The 14984-nt window shown below is 40.0% G+C and overlaps 1 protein-coding gene across 3 annotated transcripts in view; it reads left to right on the top strand.

The window, feature by feature from the left end:
- The window catches only part of LOC112163090 (spermatid perinuclear RNA binding protein), a 75250-nt gene that overhangs the window by 37615 nt on the left and 22651 nt on the right, over positions 1–14984 (top strand). For all 3 annotated transcript variants that reach the window (XM_024299238.2, XM_024299237.2, XM_024299240.2), the window contains exons 3-6: positions 533–712; positions 10766–11031; positions 11726–11894; positions 13107–13359. In XM_024299238.2, coding sequence (XP_024155006.1) covers positions 710–712; positions 10766–11031; positions 11726–11894; positions 13107–13359 — 691 coding nt within the window. In that variant the 5' untranslated portion in view covers positions 533–709. The remainder of the gene's footprint in view (positions 1–532; positions 713–10765; positions 11032–11725; positions 11895–13106; positions 13360–14984) is intronic.

The raw sequence follows: 14984 nt of genomic DNA, 5'->3' as shown, positions 1-14984 counted from the left end.
AGAAGTCTATGTTCTGGTTTTCAAAAACAGAACTGAGGAGGGCGTGCATGTGTATATCCCAGTGTGTGAAAACAAGTGTGTGTTTGTTTGACATTCTCCTCCCCCAGCCCCCCCTGCCCACTCATGAAATATGAATGAGGGCCAGTGTGGGTCTTTGCATGTGTTTGTGTGCGCTCGTCTCTCTGCTTAGTCCAGCAGATCTCTGTGTGAGGATCAGGCCAATACTCTTGAGTACACGTATGTGCAGAAGTGAGTGTGTGATATGGAAGGAAGGTGGGGGGGTTCATTCAGATTCAGGGGCTGATTTTTTTTTTAACATGCTTTGCCTTAATTTTGCCTTAATTGGTCAGAATATTTAGTAAAAGTTGTTTTTTGTACTCAGCCAGTCAGCGTCTTTACTGCAATGCTTTCAGCAGCTATAGGTGAAACAAGCTTGCAGCTTCTCCATTACACATCCTCCTGTTAGCTGTTGCAGTATTGATCAAACTTTCATTCCTCTCTCCTCGCCCCCGTCTGTTTTTCTTTTCATTAGAAACCAAAGTGTTTGGAGCCGTGGCCCGTACCGACACAAACAGGCACATGAGGAGCAGAAGCGGCGTGTCACCCACATCCTGACGAGCAAGCTTGCTTCTGGACCCCCCCACCCCAGCCACCCGCCCACCTCCAGAAGTGGGCAGTAAGGACACAAGCGACGACTCCTCCTGCAGACATGGTAACACATTCATTGTTTGTAGGGGTGGAGGTTGGAGTGTGGGTGTGCTGGTGTGGATTATCTGCAGCGGAGAAACGGCTCCTGTGGGCTAAAGGCTGCGAAAGTCCAATCTGATAAGCAGTTTTATCTGACGGCAGGTAGTGCGTGTCTTCAGATGACAGATAGAGACTTGATAAGGGCTTGTTCAGAGGAGATAATGGAGGAAAGGCTGTGTTTCAGTAGAAACAGGTACGTCAGAAATAGAAAATATGAAACGAGGTATGGAAACACCAAAGGTGTGAAGCAGCAATTAACAGGAACAAGAACTATGTTTGGTGACTTTTCTATTTTCTCACTTTTTATTCTATTTTGAAGCTGTTAGGTTTGCTTCCATACTGTGTTTTAAATTTATGTGTGATGATAGTTCTGGATCATAGCAAACGAGTGAAGAACGGAAGATGATTTGTGCAATGACTCAACCTTCATCTCGTTTTTTTTTTACCACGTCTGTCTGCTTCTGTTATGCTGAATAAGTGAAGAAATGAGTTATGGTCCTTATGCTCGCAGAAACATAAAAAGACTGCTACAGCACTAAGGGCATGCCAAAAAAAAAAAAAACAGACTCTGTGGGGAGGAGAGAGTGGCTTCAAGGATTAAAGAGAGATATGGATGAGGTGAATGACAGAGGGGAACAGACTTGACCACAAAAACATGAAGGACAGGCAGAAGCATGGGAGATGAAAGGACGTTTGAAAGCAGGGACAAGTGCGGAGTGGAGATGTGAGGAGGAAGAGGATGCTGGGAGCTGAGGGAGATAGTGGTGGAGCATAAGGGCTTGATTAATGGTTCTGGCCTGTGACAGTGGGAGCTGCTCCCCCTGGGGAAGGGGGATGGGGATGGGGAGTTGCTGATCAGAAGATGAATTATTAACAACAGGAACAAGAGGAGGGAGGTGCAAAAGTGGGTGGAGGAGTCGTTTCCCTGGGAAGCATGGAAGAATGCGGTAAACGGGAACGCAGTCTGGGGAGGAGGAGCAGCGTTCGCGATTGAGAGAAAATAAGATGTTGCTGAAGGTGCTGAAGTTGGACACAAACATGGTCGGGCTCATTAATAACTGCTGGTAATGAGACTAGTGCACGGCACTGTTGCAAAGCCCAGAACTGTGATTAATTTTGACACAGTGCAGCATGTGCTGACCTTGGCAAAGATGTCAAAGTCTAACCACACAACGGAGCACACATCTTTTCCCTTTGGGCATCTCATGAGCACACACTCCCTCGGTTTTATCTAGTTTATTTTTGATTCCAACCCGCAAAATCACTCGTTTATTTTAGTGTTTGTTCTGCTCTGCACTTCTAGAAACCTCTAAAAGTGCTGGTCTGCAGCGGAGAAGCTTAAACACAACATCACAAAATGTTTCCCCAAATCTGTAAAGATTGAGTACTTTAGTTGTGTTTTTGGTCATGCCGGTTTCCCTCTGTCGGTCACACCAGGTTTGGGTTGTAAATTATCCACAGCTGTCTTGATTTGTGGTAATTATCCTCAGTGTATTTAAGTGGCTGGTTTTCAGTTTGTCATTGTCAGCTCATCTGTTCTGCTTTGCCACCAGTTGTGTTTCTCCTCGTGTTTTGTCATGTTCTAGTTAATTTATTAAATGTTTGGCTGAATGTTCAACCAAGCCTGCTCTCCTGCATGTTAAGCCTGCCAGTTTCTGACAAAATCAAGCAAAGAAACAGATTTGAAATGAGAGGTGTAAAGACATAACACATTTTTTTAAAAAAACACACAAATAATTTAAGTTGATTGGAATGAAATTATTTTATTTTACTTTTTATTCATTGTTATAACACCTCAATAAATACTGTAGAATAATACAGTTGAAAACTCCATCTTTTATGCAATAAACAGTCTAACTTAATTAAAAGTAAAATAATTGTAGGAGTAAGATCATTGGCACAACTTAAAAAAACTCCTCAAAAACATTGGCTTAGTTCAGATTCAAGCATGTTATAATTGTGAGAACAAGTAAACGGCTTCAAATAGTTCAATCAGCTGACCAACAACCAGGACAAATAAGGTAACTTATCTTTATTCAAGTGTTAAAATCTATCTGTCAGTTGCTAACCTATTTTAAGAGATTCAGTTTATTAAGGTGGCATGAGAGACTCTTCTTATTACATGTTTCCTTTATTGTGCAAAATTCCTGTGAACTTACTTCCAAAAATGCAAAAAGTCTTAACTGTTCATTGACAGTCCAGTTTATGTGTTCCTTCTTTGTCTTTCCGATGCATTTGCTGCTTCCTCTGATGCTTCCTCTGATGCTTTTTTATTTTTTTTCTAAATAATACTGGATCTAAACATCTAACACAAGTCCAATCCACTCTCGTGGGACATGGAGCTGGCTTTCTCAGATGTTCTGTTCAGTGTCGATGCAAAAGTTAACATAAAAGACGGGTAGACAGTGTTCTAATAGGAACACATCCCATTTCTGTTTACAGAGCAGATTTTTTTTCTTTTTCTAGTGTCAGGGAAAAGTCGGAGCACTTTGTAGTGGAAGCTGTGCTGCACACATGAAGTCCCAGCAGAAGATTTTCTCTTTTCGTTTATTTTTCCTCCAATTATTTATGTCAAATGTTGGATTTAACCAAATATTGTGAACTTTTTTTCTTGTGCTAATTTGTTTTTCTTTGGATATGACAATAAAGCTTTTGGTTTTTGGGTGGGAGGCAAAACAATTTTCTTAATGTGGGATTTAAATTGTTTCATTTTTGAGGTTGTTTTTATCAGCTGTACATCCAGGCAATATTTCAGGTTATTAACCAGGAAAAGCTCTAAAAGTTTATCATGTGTTTTTATAATATTTTTGTATTCTGGCTTATTTCTCTGATGCATGTATGCCATCACTCTATGTGATGTAGCGTTGCCCCAATCCTGCACTGTCAACTCACCTGATTTTAGAGGTCGGGTCATAAAATTTTATATGCAGCACATAAACCTTTTAAAACATGCTGATGCATAACCCGTGGCAAAGAGAAGGGTTGCAGTGCTTTTCTACTAAGTCACCTGCCTGCCTGCTCTGGAGTTTGGATTCTAGTTTTTATTTGATCCCTGAAGGTCATCCCCACAAAAACTAGCTGATCTGGGAATAAAATAGACACATTTCATGATTATCAGGACCTTTAAAAGGTAGCTGTTGTTTGTTTTTGTTTGTTTTTTCCCTGTTGCCACAGGTTTTATTTTGCACTATGATTCATGTGCGTCCTTCTATAGTGGTAGGCTTGTGTGGCGATTTGAAAGACAGCTAGGAATGCACTGGACAATAAAGCAGGACAGCAAAATGTGGCGAGGCCAGCAGAGTGCAGATAAATCACCGGATGAATTTTTAATGCAGTCCCCTCCAGAGGCTGCTGGATTCTGCAGAGAAGGCAGAGTTGTTAGTTTTTTTCCCCTTTTGCGTCTCTTGTCCTACTCCACTCCAAGGCTATTTTAAGATTGGCTTTTGAAGCTGAATTTTCATCTTTCTTTTGACTCTGTGGCACTTTTTGTGTCTCAGACTTTGACTCGCGTCAAACAAAAAGTCCTGAAAGTTTAGTCAGGCTTTTTAAAACTCACGTCTTGTTATCACCTCGGGTTTCGTTTTAACGCAGCAGCCCTTTGACCTTTAGTTAGCAGCTTTTAAACATCTATTTTCACCTCGGCTCTCTAGCAATCAAGAGATCAGTTTTTTATGAGATCGCACCGCTTCCCTGTCCACGTTTGTCAACACCATGGCCTTTGGTTTCCTTGTTAAATCCTTTTTCCCTCCCTTCCTCCTCCTGATTGATAAGACTATTACAACATGACCCGTTCAAAGGGAGAGCATGTCTAAAGGCGAGCTTATGCGCCTCTCCAAAATGTGCGATCTCTGAAAAACGAGGGTGAAGCAGATCCCATGTTACTGCAGAAAAGGCTTTGCTTTGGGTCACATCACTCACAGCAGATTGCTACAGAGAGACGGGATGAGAAAAGAGGAGACTGAAGGAAACAGACAGCAAGGAAGCGGAAAGTCACTGTCTGCAGCATTTAACACGCATTTGTCCACCACACCTGCTGAACTCGTTTTACTGCAGACAAATAGGAGGGCAGAGAGATGGACTTAAAGACACCATGTGTCACATAAGGCATGTTTGCACCCTTCCATGATGTGTTCTGTTTTTTTATTTTTTGCATAAGCATGTGAACAATGTACCATTAGGTTGTGAACACATGTAATGTGGTTACGTAACAGGGGTTTGCCAGCTGGTGGGATTCAGCAGAGCATGAAAAAAGAGTGTAATTGGAAAGTGTGTGGTCTAATAGCAACAAGCAGCACACAAAACAAATACACACAACAACAACTGTATAGGGTTTGATACGGCCCTTTGTTCAATTTGTTCAAGCCTGATTCTGATAGAGGAAATCACCCGTTGAGATTTGAGGTTTTGCTCGTAATGACAGAGATGTTTGAGTTATTTAAATTAAAGCTAGATCTTACAAATACCCTTGAACATGGACACAATGCGGCCAGGTATATTTTGGCATTAAAAGTAATTTAGATTTATACAAAAATATAAGAAAAAATACCCTTATTCACACTAGAACATCTGTAAAACTCATTTCAGAACCTGTGAAGCTGTTAGAAATGTGTATGACTCATGTGAAGCAGTAACCACATCTCTAATAGCAACGACCACTCAAAGATTAGGTTTGTGCCCCCTGTCATCAGTTTACCTTCTCCCCAATCTTGTCAGAGGAAGTTTAAGAAAGAAAATTGATGTTACTTCCGGTCGTCATATAAGTTAAAGCTTCTGGACACTGATCTAGCTTAAGAAAAACATAAAGCACACTAGTAATACTAAATGCAGAGTAATTTAAAAAGTACACACATAAAACTGAAAAATAAGTTGGTAATAAAACGGCAATAAATGAGAGTGAATAAAAAATGTGATTAAAAAGCAAAAGGGACTAAAAATGTCAATAAAATAAAATCCCAAATAAAGCTTCCTCTAATTGTTTGGACATAAAAAAGCAGGAGTATGAGATAGGATTATTGAGCGGCTGCTCCCACAGTGAAAACAAAACAAATGCAATTAAAACATGAGAAATGAAAAATCTTAATATTTTCAAGCTGCTTTCATTGTGAAACTTTTTGCATTTTTAAAAACTTTCTTTTTAAAAACAATCTTTCTCAAAAATATCATTCACTTTTGAACATCCCATAATTTTGACATTTATTTAGATGATTCCTTTAAGAACTCATCAGAACAAACACAAATTCTAAATACTGCAGCAGAAACCTTTATCTAATTTTTACATTCAGATCAATATGAGATAAATTAAGCACAACGATGTTTAAAGTGGAGGAAAATTGGATCGCATACTCATTTAATAAAGAGCCATTACTTATATTTGTCCTCCCGCTTGCGCACAAGAAAAAGGCTCAAATTTACCCGTGGACCACATACCTAATTGGCAGTGCAGGAGATCACGACATACCTCAGTAATAGCAATAAAAGAAGAATGATGAAGCATGAATCCCTCAGCTGCTTCCTGTCTCGAGTCGGCAACATCTCTTTTTTTTCACGTCACTCATCTAAAGAATATCTGCAATATTAATTCAGCTTAGAGGGTCAGTGATTCTTGTCACGGAGTCGTACTTAACTGCTCTGATTTACAGCATGATCAGAGCAGCTGGACAGCAAGTACGCCGCAGATGAGGAGTACAGACGCACACGCATAGATTCACAGGCATTTTCCCTCGCAGAGCGCTTTATGGCTGCAGAAGCTCCCATTAGCGACGGCTCATAAAATCTGCGGGTCCCGCTCTGTTAAACACTGCTTTGAGAAGACACACTGGAGCAAAATGATTACTGCATTGTGAGTACTCAAAGACACACTCACAGTTTCAAATGCTCGTGTGCACATTCCCAATTTAAGTTATTGTTCCCAACAGTTACATTTTATTTATTGTTAAAAATAAATAAAAACATATAGCTTTTCATTAAAAAATATGTTAAACTTTTCTTGTAATCATTTTTATGCAAATACATTGACTTTTCTATCTCCTTTAAAATATTTTGGCTCAATGTAAAAGCTTTATAATCTGTTAAAACTACATTTTAGTAATTTTTTTGTCATTAGACTGTGGCATTTCTAGCCATCTTATACCATAGACTCTTTTTCATATTTAGATTTTGACATAACAAAAGTGATTTGGTCGTTTTGATAGTGGTTTTTATACCTTCATGGGATCTAAATTCAGTCCATGCCTCACTAGTTAGCCTTGACAAAGTGTTGGACATTCGCAGTTGAGCCTCAGTGGAAAACGTCGTGTAACTCTGCCAAATGCTGCTCCAACACCCTAAGCTACACAGCCTGTGCTGCAGCAATTATTTTGCAGTGCTTGTTCTCCATGCTGTTAATGGCTTTATCTTGCTCACTCTAGAGGAGGAGAATGTCACCGGTTTAATTAGCATTTGGATGGAGTGTGCGTTATGTTCAGGGATAGCACAAAAATTGGCTCGTGGCTATGGTTGGGTTTAGTGTACAGGTGGTGGGATGGAAATCTAGGTAAACGTTTGTCCCTGTGCTCTTCACCAACCTGGGCGGTCCTGATTGTTTGCTTCTTGATTCATCTTTGTTTCATCTGCTGTTTTTTTATTTATAAAATGGAGTTTTTTCTGAGGGTGTAAACTAAATGGCTTTTTGGGATTTAAAAAACGGGTTTGTGTGAGGCTTTTATTTTTTAATAAGATCACTTAGGAATTTCTCATCATGGGTGTCTGTGTCCTACCCTTTTCTTCAAAGTAAATCATCCATCTGGTAAGTCTGGAGTCTCTTAAAATGATGGGTTTAGTCATTTTAAATTTGAAATTGAACATAGGTGTTTTTTTCCGATGTTTGTTTTGGATCATTTTTAATTATTATTTAAAGTTACAATTGTAAATCTGACCACAGTTTGATCTAAACTGATTTCTTTTATTCATTTATTTGAAGTCTAGATGTACTTCACATTTAGAAGACGCAGTAAAGAATAACTTTTCTTCTAACTCTCATGTGTGATGTTGTAATGTTGAAGCAGAAACACAAAACTGACAAGTAATTAACCCTTGAACTACACTATATTACCAAAAGTATTGGCTCACCTATCCAAAATGATCAGAATCATGTGTTCTAATCACAGGGGTATAAAATCAAACCCTCAGGGCATCAGCCATGCAGACTGTTCTTACAAACATTTGTGACAGAATGGGCTGCTATCAGGAGCTCAATGAATTCCAGCGTGGGACTGTCATAGGATGCCACCACGAGTCTGGGTTTGGAGGTTGCCAGGACGATGGTATATTTTGGACTCCATTGTGCTGAGTGTGAAATTTGGTGGAGGAGGAATGATGGTGTGGGCTTGTTTTTCCGGAGTTGGGCTTGGCCCCTTAGTTCCAGTGAAAGGAACTTTGAATGCTTCTGGATACCAACACATTTTGGATAATTCCATCCTCCCAATCTTGTAGGAACAGTTTGGATCGGGCCCCTTCTTGTTCCAGCATGACTGAGCACCAGCACACAAAGCAAGGTCCATCAAGACATGGATGACAGACCCCATAGAACACCTTTGGGATGAGTTAGAGTGGAGACTGGGAGCCAGACCTTCTCCACCAACATCAGTGTGTGACCTGACCACACTCTTCAACCTTGAGGACAACCTTACCCAAAGAGTTGAAGCTATAATAGCTGCAAAAGGTGTTCCGACATCATATTGAATTCTATTGGTTAGGAATGGGATGGCACTTCAGTTCGTATGTGACTCGAGGCGGGTGAGCCAATACTTGTGGTAATATAATGTTTCTGCTCAACCAAATAGATGACCGCAATCTGAAAACACATTTGAAAAAAGCTTTGATTATGTTCTGCTCATTCATGGCAAAAGGCAATGAAAAAATTAGTTTTATAGGTTTTTCTATTGGTGTGGCTGTTCAATAGTTTACATAAATGTTATTTGCTGGTTTTTAGCACTAATTAACAAGCCATAAAAATTAACTTTTTTGTCTAAATCTTTAAATTATAAATACTTTGATTAATTACGTAACTACAATCTTTTTTTTTAATTTACTGATATCTGGTCACTTGTAGATCAACCATGGACGTATAGACTTTGAAGACTCCTTTGAAACTAGTAGCAGTTTAAGTTTAGTACTTAAACACAACACTCGATAGCATTACTAACTAAAGCTTTTCATTTTATTTTGAAGAACCAAAGGTTTAGATAAAAGTGAAAACAAATATTTTAGCAGTTTTAAAGATGGGGGTTAAAGTTAGGGATTTTGCATTTTGTTACTGATGGTTTTAGGTGCATAAAGGATTTACAAATAGTTTTTTTTCTGTGTAATATCCTCATAAAAATACCTAGACCCACATGTGTGTGTGTGGGTGTGTGTGTGTGCATGGGTGGTCTTTGGACTCTAAGTAGATTGATAGTAGCACTCAAGCACCTCCACTCTAAGAGGTCATCTCCCCTCTTTGTGATTGTGAGCGTGTCTGTGTGTGTGAGAGCTCCGGTTATGATCCTTGCTGTGTGTGTCTCTTTGGTTGTGTGTGCAGTTGTGTATAAATGGAAATCTGGGTCTTGCAGATAAGCAGGTTCACTTTCAGTTTAAAAGGAGCGCCGTCCTCATGCTGAACCGCTCACCTCAAACTCACCACGACGGTTTTATAAGATGTGCAGCTCAGAAATAAAACAGTCTTTAGATTTAGTTCAAAATGTTTTAAATATCAACACTCTTTCTTTCAATGTGTGTAGTTCCAAACAAACGCAAATCAAACAAATGTCAAAACGAACCAAAGGGATGATGCAAATTTAAAGATGGCTGTCACGAAAATCTGCTGCAGTTTTATAATTCAGCTCGGCGTGAAAATGTGTTTAAAATGACACAAAAGTAATGCAAAAAATGAAACGGGGTAATATTAGAAAATGAGATAAGAAAGCATGAAATTCTTATCTGTTGCAGAAGAATTACATGTGTAAGGCTTAATTTCTGCTTAATTGTTTCATTTCTCAACCTCTGAGACACAAAATATTGTTTTTTTTTAAGTCCTCTTTCTGCCTAATTTTTAAAAGTTACAAACCTGTTTATGTGTCACTTTTTTATTTGCACAATTAACGTATTTCCAACAACACAGAGACAATCCGTTTTCCTGCTCGTCAGAATCAGCTGATTCATATTGATCACATAAATGGTGAAAGAGTTTTGGTATGTCAAAGAGTTTGTGTTATTCAGGCGTTGTTGGTGACATCTCTGGTGTTAAAGGGTTAAGGAGGAGGATATTTACCTACTTAACATGTAGAGGGATAAATTACAAACCCCCGAAATATAAAGTATGAAAGGATGTAAACAGGAGAAAAACAGTTTCCAAGGTGCTTTCTTCTCACTCTGGATAAACACAGGGTACCATCTGCCTCGTATTTACTGCAGGCTGTAAAAAACAAAAAAACAAAACCTACAGTTACACCTGTGCCTTCCCTTTATCTTTTCCTTTTTCATCCTTGAATTCAGCCACTGGTCTTCTGTCCATTATTATCCCTTTTGCTTTAAAAGGATTTGCGCTTTTTCCCAGAGCTCTCTCCCGCCGTTATCTATTCTTTTCTTCCTCGGCTTTTGTGGCAAGCTGCTTCTATTTTCTGTCATTTATGCTCGCCGCACCATCGCCATCTGATGCCTCACACCTGGCATCGTCCTCCAACGGCTTTTCTCCAGAAACCTCCCGGAGAGAAGGAGGAAGCAAATGAGAAAGACCGAAGAGCTGTCATGAATTCCCAAGGCCAAGCGCCTGATTGAATTAGGACAGGTGGTGAAGATATAAGGGCAGAAGTGAGATGGATTTCTGATAGCAGAATTTATGAGCATCAGTGCATGTGTGTCAGGGACAGCGGCCTTAAGAGCAGGACGTCATGGCGCTCACAACTGATGTGTGAACAAACTGCAAATTTATCATATAATTTCTCTAAATAGTGAAGATACCGAGTATTTGGTTTCTAACTTCAGTTCCCTTTCTCCTTTTCAGAGGTCCTTCCGTTCCTTCAGTAACGATGACCGCCACGTAATGGCGAAGCACTCCACCATTTACCCTTCGTCTCAGGAGCTAGAGGCTGTTCAGACGCTGGTGTCCACTGTCGAGTGTGCCCTCAAACACGTCTCTGATTGGCTGGATCAAAGCAGCAGCAACACCCAGAACCAGTTTGACAGCCAACCAGAAGACAGCACAGAGGAAGACGACCCTGGCGTTGTTGAGCCCAGCGAAGCAGCTGAGGAAGCCGCTGAAGGCTACAGGTCAGCATACCTGGAAAACAGGGGGAAAGGAGGGGGTGGAGCCCACTGTTTTTGTCTCATTTTGGCTAAACAAATACTTGTGTTAGATATCAAAGAATTTTAAGTTATCGTTTCATAGTAACTTGAAAAATGTAAACAAATGAGTTTTCATCTTCTTTCAGTTATTAAAGTTAATCCTGGATAAACTATACAGTTATGGTGACCCTGAAAAGCTTTCCTGGTCATATTTGACACGTTAGCTGTGGACTATTTGTTGTTTAAATTTATCTCAGTCCTTCAGACAATGTAACTTTTTTTTTTGTCCAGTTAGTTTTTAATGTTTGACTCTCAACAGTCTTTTAAAGGTCTACTTTTGCTCCACACATAAAAAGATGTTTATGATCAACAATTTTTGCTCCAAAATAGAAAAAATAGGGTTGGAAATCCACATCATCCCTTCAAGCATAAGCATCCTTATAGCTTTCTTCATGAATCTTTTTATCAACGGTTCACTTCTTTTCATTTCATTGATGAATTGCTTTGTCCCAGCTTACTTTTTCACCTTAACTGCAACCCTGCATCTCTGTCTTTTAACTGTAAAGTCTGCTTAGCAAAAGGGTGATCAGCTCCTTTGGGCCACAAGTTTGTTTATTAGAAGACAATTAAGCAATGGATTTCCAGGTAAACGGAATTGTTCTTTGTTTTTGAGAAACAGAGAGTCCAGCAGCAGTGGGCTGCTGTGTGGAGTGATGAGGATCGGTCTCGTGGCCAAAGGGCTCCTGATCAAAGGCGACATGGACCTGGAGCTGGTGCTGATGTGCAGAGACAAGCCCACAGCAGCGCTGCTGGACACCGTCTGTCAGAATCTGCCCACACAGATCCAGGTTAGCGGCGTACTCCCGGCACTTAGCCTCTTCTATCTGAAGATCACCGACAGACATCAGCAGTATGCCAAAATTATTCCATCCTCTTTATGTTTGAATTTTAAAAAGCTTTTTTGTGTAGTTGGTGCTGAAATGAGCCTAAGTTAAGAGGAGAAAGCCATACTGCTGAATCAGAGAGGTGTTGTGTCAGTGTGTCACATTTCCTCATTAACAAATCATGGCTTTGAAGTCAGGCTCTTGACATTCACCCAGATGAATAAACAAACACAGGAAGCAAAAACACGCAAACAAATTATATCCTGTTTTTGTTTTTATTTAGTATTATACAAACTGTGCACATTCAGATATTTGCTTTTTTTCACTCCAGTAATTCACAGACAGGTCTTTAATTTACAAAATTATAGCTTGGAGCAGTTTTACAACATTTAAAGATGTATTTGCAAGTTAAATATTTAATCATAGCTAGAAAATACTGCAGGGCCCTTGTACCACCTTTACTGGCTGGGGGCAGAATTTACTCGTTTTACCTGCTGCACCCTCTTCAGTGTTCACAGTTATGCCTTGTGAGAGGGAAAAGAGGGTGAGTGTCCTGTGGGAATGGGCGAGTGAGACATGAATGTCATGGTTTTACTTATCAGAGCCTAATAAGATGTGCAGCGAGTTTGTTGACACTCTGTACTAATTGGAACACACTTGAATAATATGGATGTACTTCATTAAATGAATGATGCATGACTTTACTGGAAATTCTGAAATATATTGAAGTGAGTCGATGCACAAATTCAGTCTGAGACACGTCAATAGATGTCTGATGGACCTCAGCTTTTTGACAGATTTACAAGTAAACACAACATAAAGTTTTGGGGTAAATACGTGGAAACAGGAATGAAGGCCTGTTTAATTTTAGTATAGTAAAATAAATGAGCATTTTTGAGCACTTCTGTCATAATTCTGTTTTCAGCCATTTCAGGTTGACAAATTAGCCTGTTCAGAAATTGGCAGAAACACATTATTTTCCGGATGGATCTTTATTTTCATGTTTTTCTCATTTGCGTCTTGGATTGAGAATTCCTTTGGCCGTTAAAAAAGTAAGCACGTCCAGCAAAATAAGCCTCCAATGCTCTGATTTGTGGATCTGAACGCAACTGGACACTGATGTTTTTTTCGACCTTGGTTTCTGACCATCTGCTTGTGTCTGTTAACTCACCACAGAAGCTGACAGAGGAGAAATATGAGGTCACAAGCTCCTTGCCAGAAGCAGCCATCTTGGTAAAAACCACAACAGAGCCCAAACTCACACTGAAGGTTACCCTCACTTCACCGGCGATGAGGGAAGATGACGATGAAGAGGAGGAGGAGGAAGAGGAAGAGGAGGAAGAAGAGCTGGAGAACGGAGAGGAAGTCGGGGAGACAGTGGAGGAAGTGAAGGAGGAAAAGGATGAACATGAAATAGAAAATGGTCAAGGTATGAACTTTAAAAATGAAGGGGGGGGTATCTCTGTTTTTAAAATCTGTACATGCTTTAAACAAACATAGACAATAACTTGCATTCGCAAAACTCAGTCATCAGTGTGCTGTCTTCTTCTCGAACAAGAGAGTCTCCATAACACAGGACAGGAGCAGGCAGAGATGTTCAGCCAAAGCTTACACTCTCAAAATATGAACTAGATTCAATTGAAAAAAATAATCAAGTAATTTAAAGAAATTTAGCTCAGAAAAAAACTAACCTTTATTTTTTGGGGGACTTTAACCAAAAAATGTTACATTTAGTTAAACACAAGGGGAAATGCATAGAGGAATTCTTCTTCTGTTGCTTAATTTGATACCTTAGTCACAACTGCCCTCATTGGACGGCTGTTTGCTGTCAAAAAATGGACAAACCTGTACACAGGTATTCTGCATGAAATTTAAGGATCACTCAGTGACCCCGTTGAGCAAAAAGCATGCTGTGAGCCACAGGTTGTAGTGAACACTTCTGCAACTCATAACGATAATGTTGCATACACACCAGCCGCGTGTGGTGCGTTCAAGAACGTTAAAAGGGTAACCAAACAGGGAAGTTAGAGGCTGACTCCACCCACAGCCGAAATTTGAAAATCGAGTCAGAGGGGTGGGGCTTGGGGGCTGGACTGTTATCATTACTGGAGCTGCAGATCACGTGGGACTTCTGAAACTTGCATAGTATGACCAATCATAAAATTCAACTGTAATACCTTAATTCAACCTTTAGGCAGTTTTTGACTATATTTTCAAGAATTAAACAAGCTTATTTCAATTTATCAAAAAATTGGCTATGACCAACGGACAGCAACTTTAAAGCCCAATTTATAAAAGTCAACAGCCAAAAAAAATGGATTTAGGGTTTGGATACCCTTTAATGAATGCGCCTCCAGCCGATGGTATTCACACCAGACACACAGGTAGCAGCAGGGAGGGGATTCTTCTTCTCAGTGAACGCATAGAGCTCTCGACTGGACTTAAAACTTGCTTAACGATGTGTGATCACAAGCGTTCACGACGCGGAATCCTGAAATTCTGGTTGAAATCCGTTTGCTTAGACTTTTTATTGAAGGTGTCTGCAGTGGATGCAGCACCTTAAGGATGAAGGATTGAACAAACTTTTTATTTTTTCTACCCCTTAAGTCCTGCACCCTGAACAGAGAGCCAGTCAGTGCTGTTGCCCACAACCTGACTGTTAGAAATAAGGATATTAGACAGAGTATAGTTTGAGTGGGTATCTTAGGGGCATCTCACAAGTACTTATGTATCATCTGCACACCCCACATATGCGGCGGTAAAGATCCAGTACGTGTAACTTACTAACGACTCGTGTGGTGTAAGGGCACCGTAGGACAGCTTCACCTGGACGGCATAAATGTGAGCAACTTACATTTTGCCAAACAAATACTTCACAAAACACTTACCACATCAACAACTATCATGCGTTTCATTTTCATGACATCTCTTAAGGTGGCCGGATGAGCCTGAAGGAAACGCAAGATACACCCATAAGATGCAGCTGCTCGTCTTTACGACCCTTCACAGCCCCTGACAACCTAAAAACCTGTACGGGTGCATGTGACTAAGACT

The sequence above is a fragment of the Oryzias melastigma genome, linkage group LG12 (genome assembly GCF_002922805.2).
Source record: "Oryzias melastigma strain HK-1 linkage group LG12, ASM292280v2, whole genome shotgun sequence".
Lineage (NCBI taxonomy): Eukaryota > Metazoa > Chordata > Actinopteri > Beloniformes > Adrianichthyidae > Oryzias > Oryzias melastigma.
The sequence above is the reverse complement of the archived record's forward strand: the minus strand, read 5'-3'. Positions and strand labels throughout refer to the sequence as shown.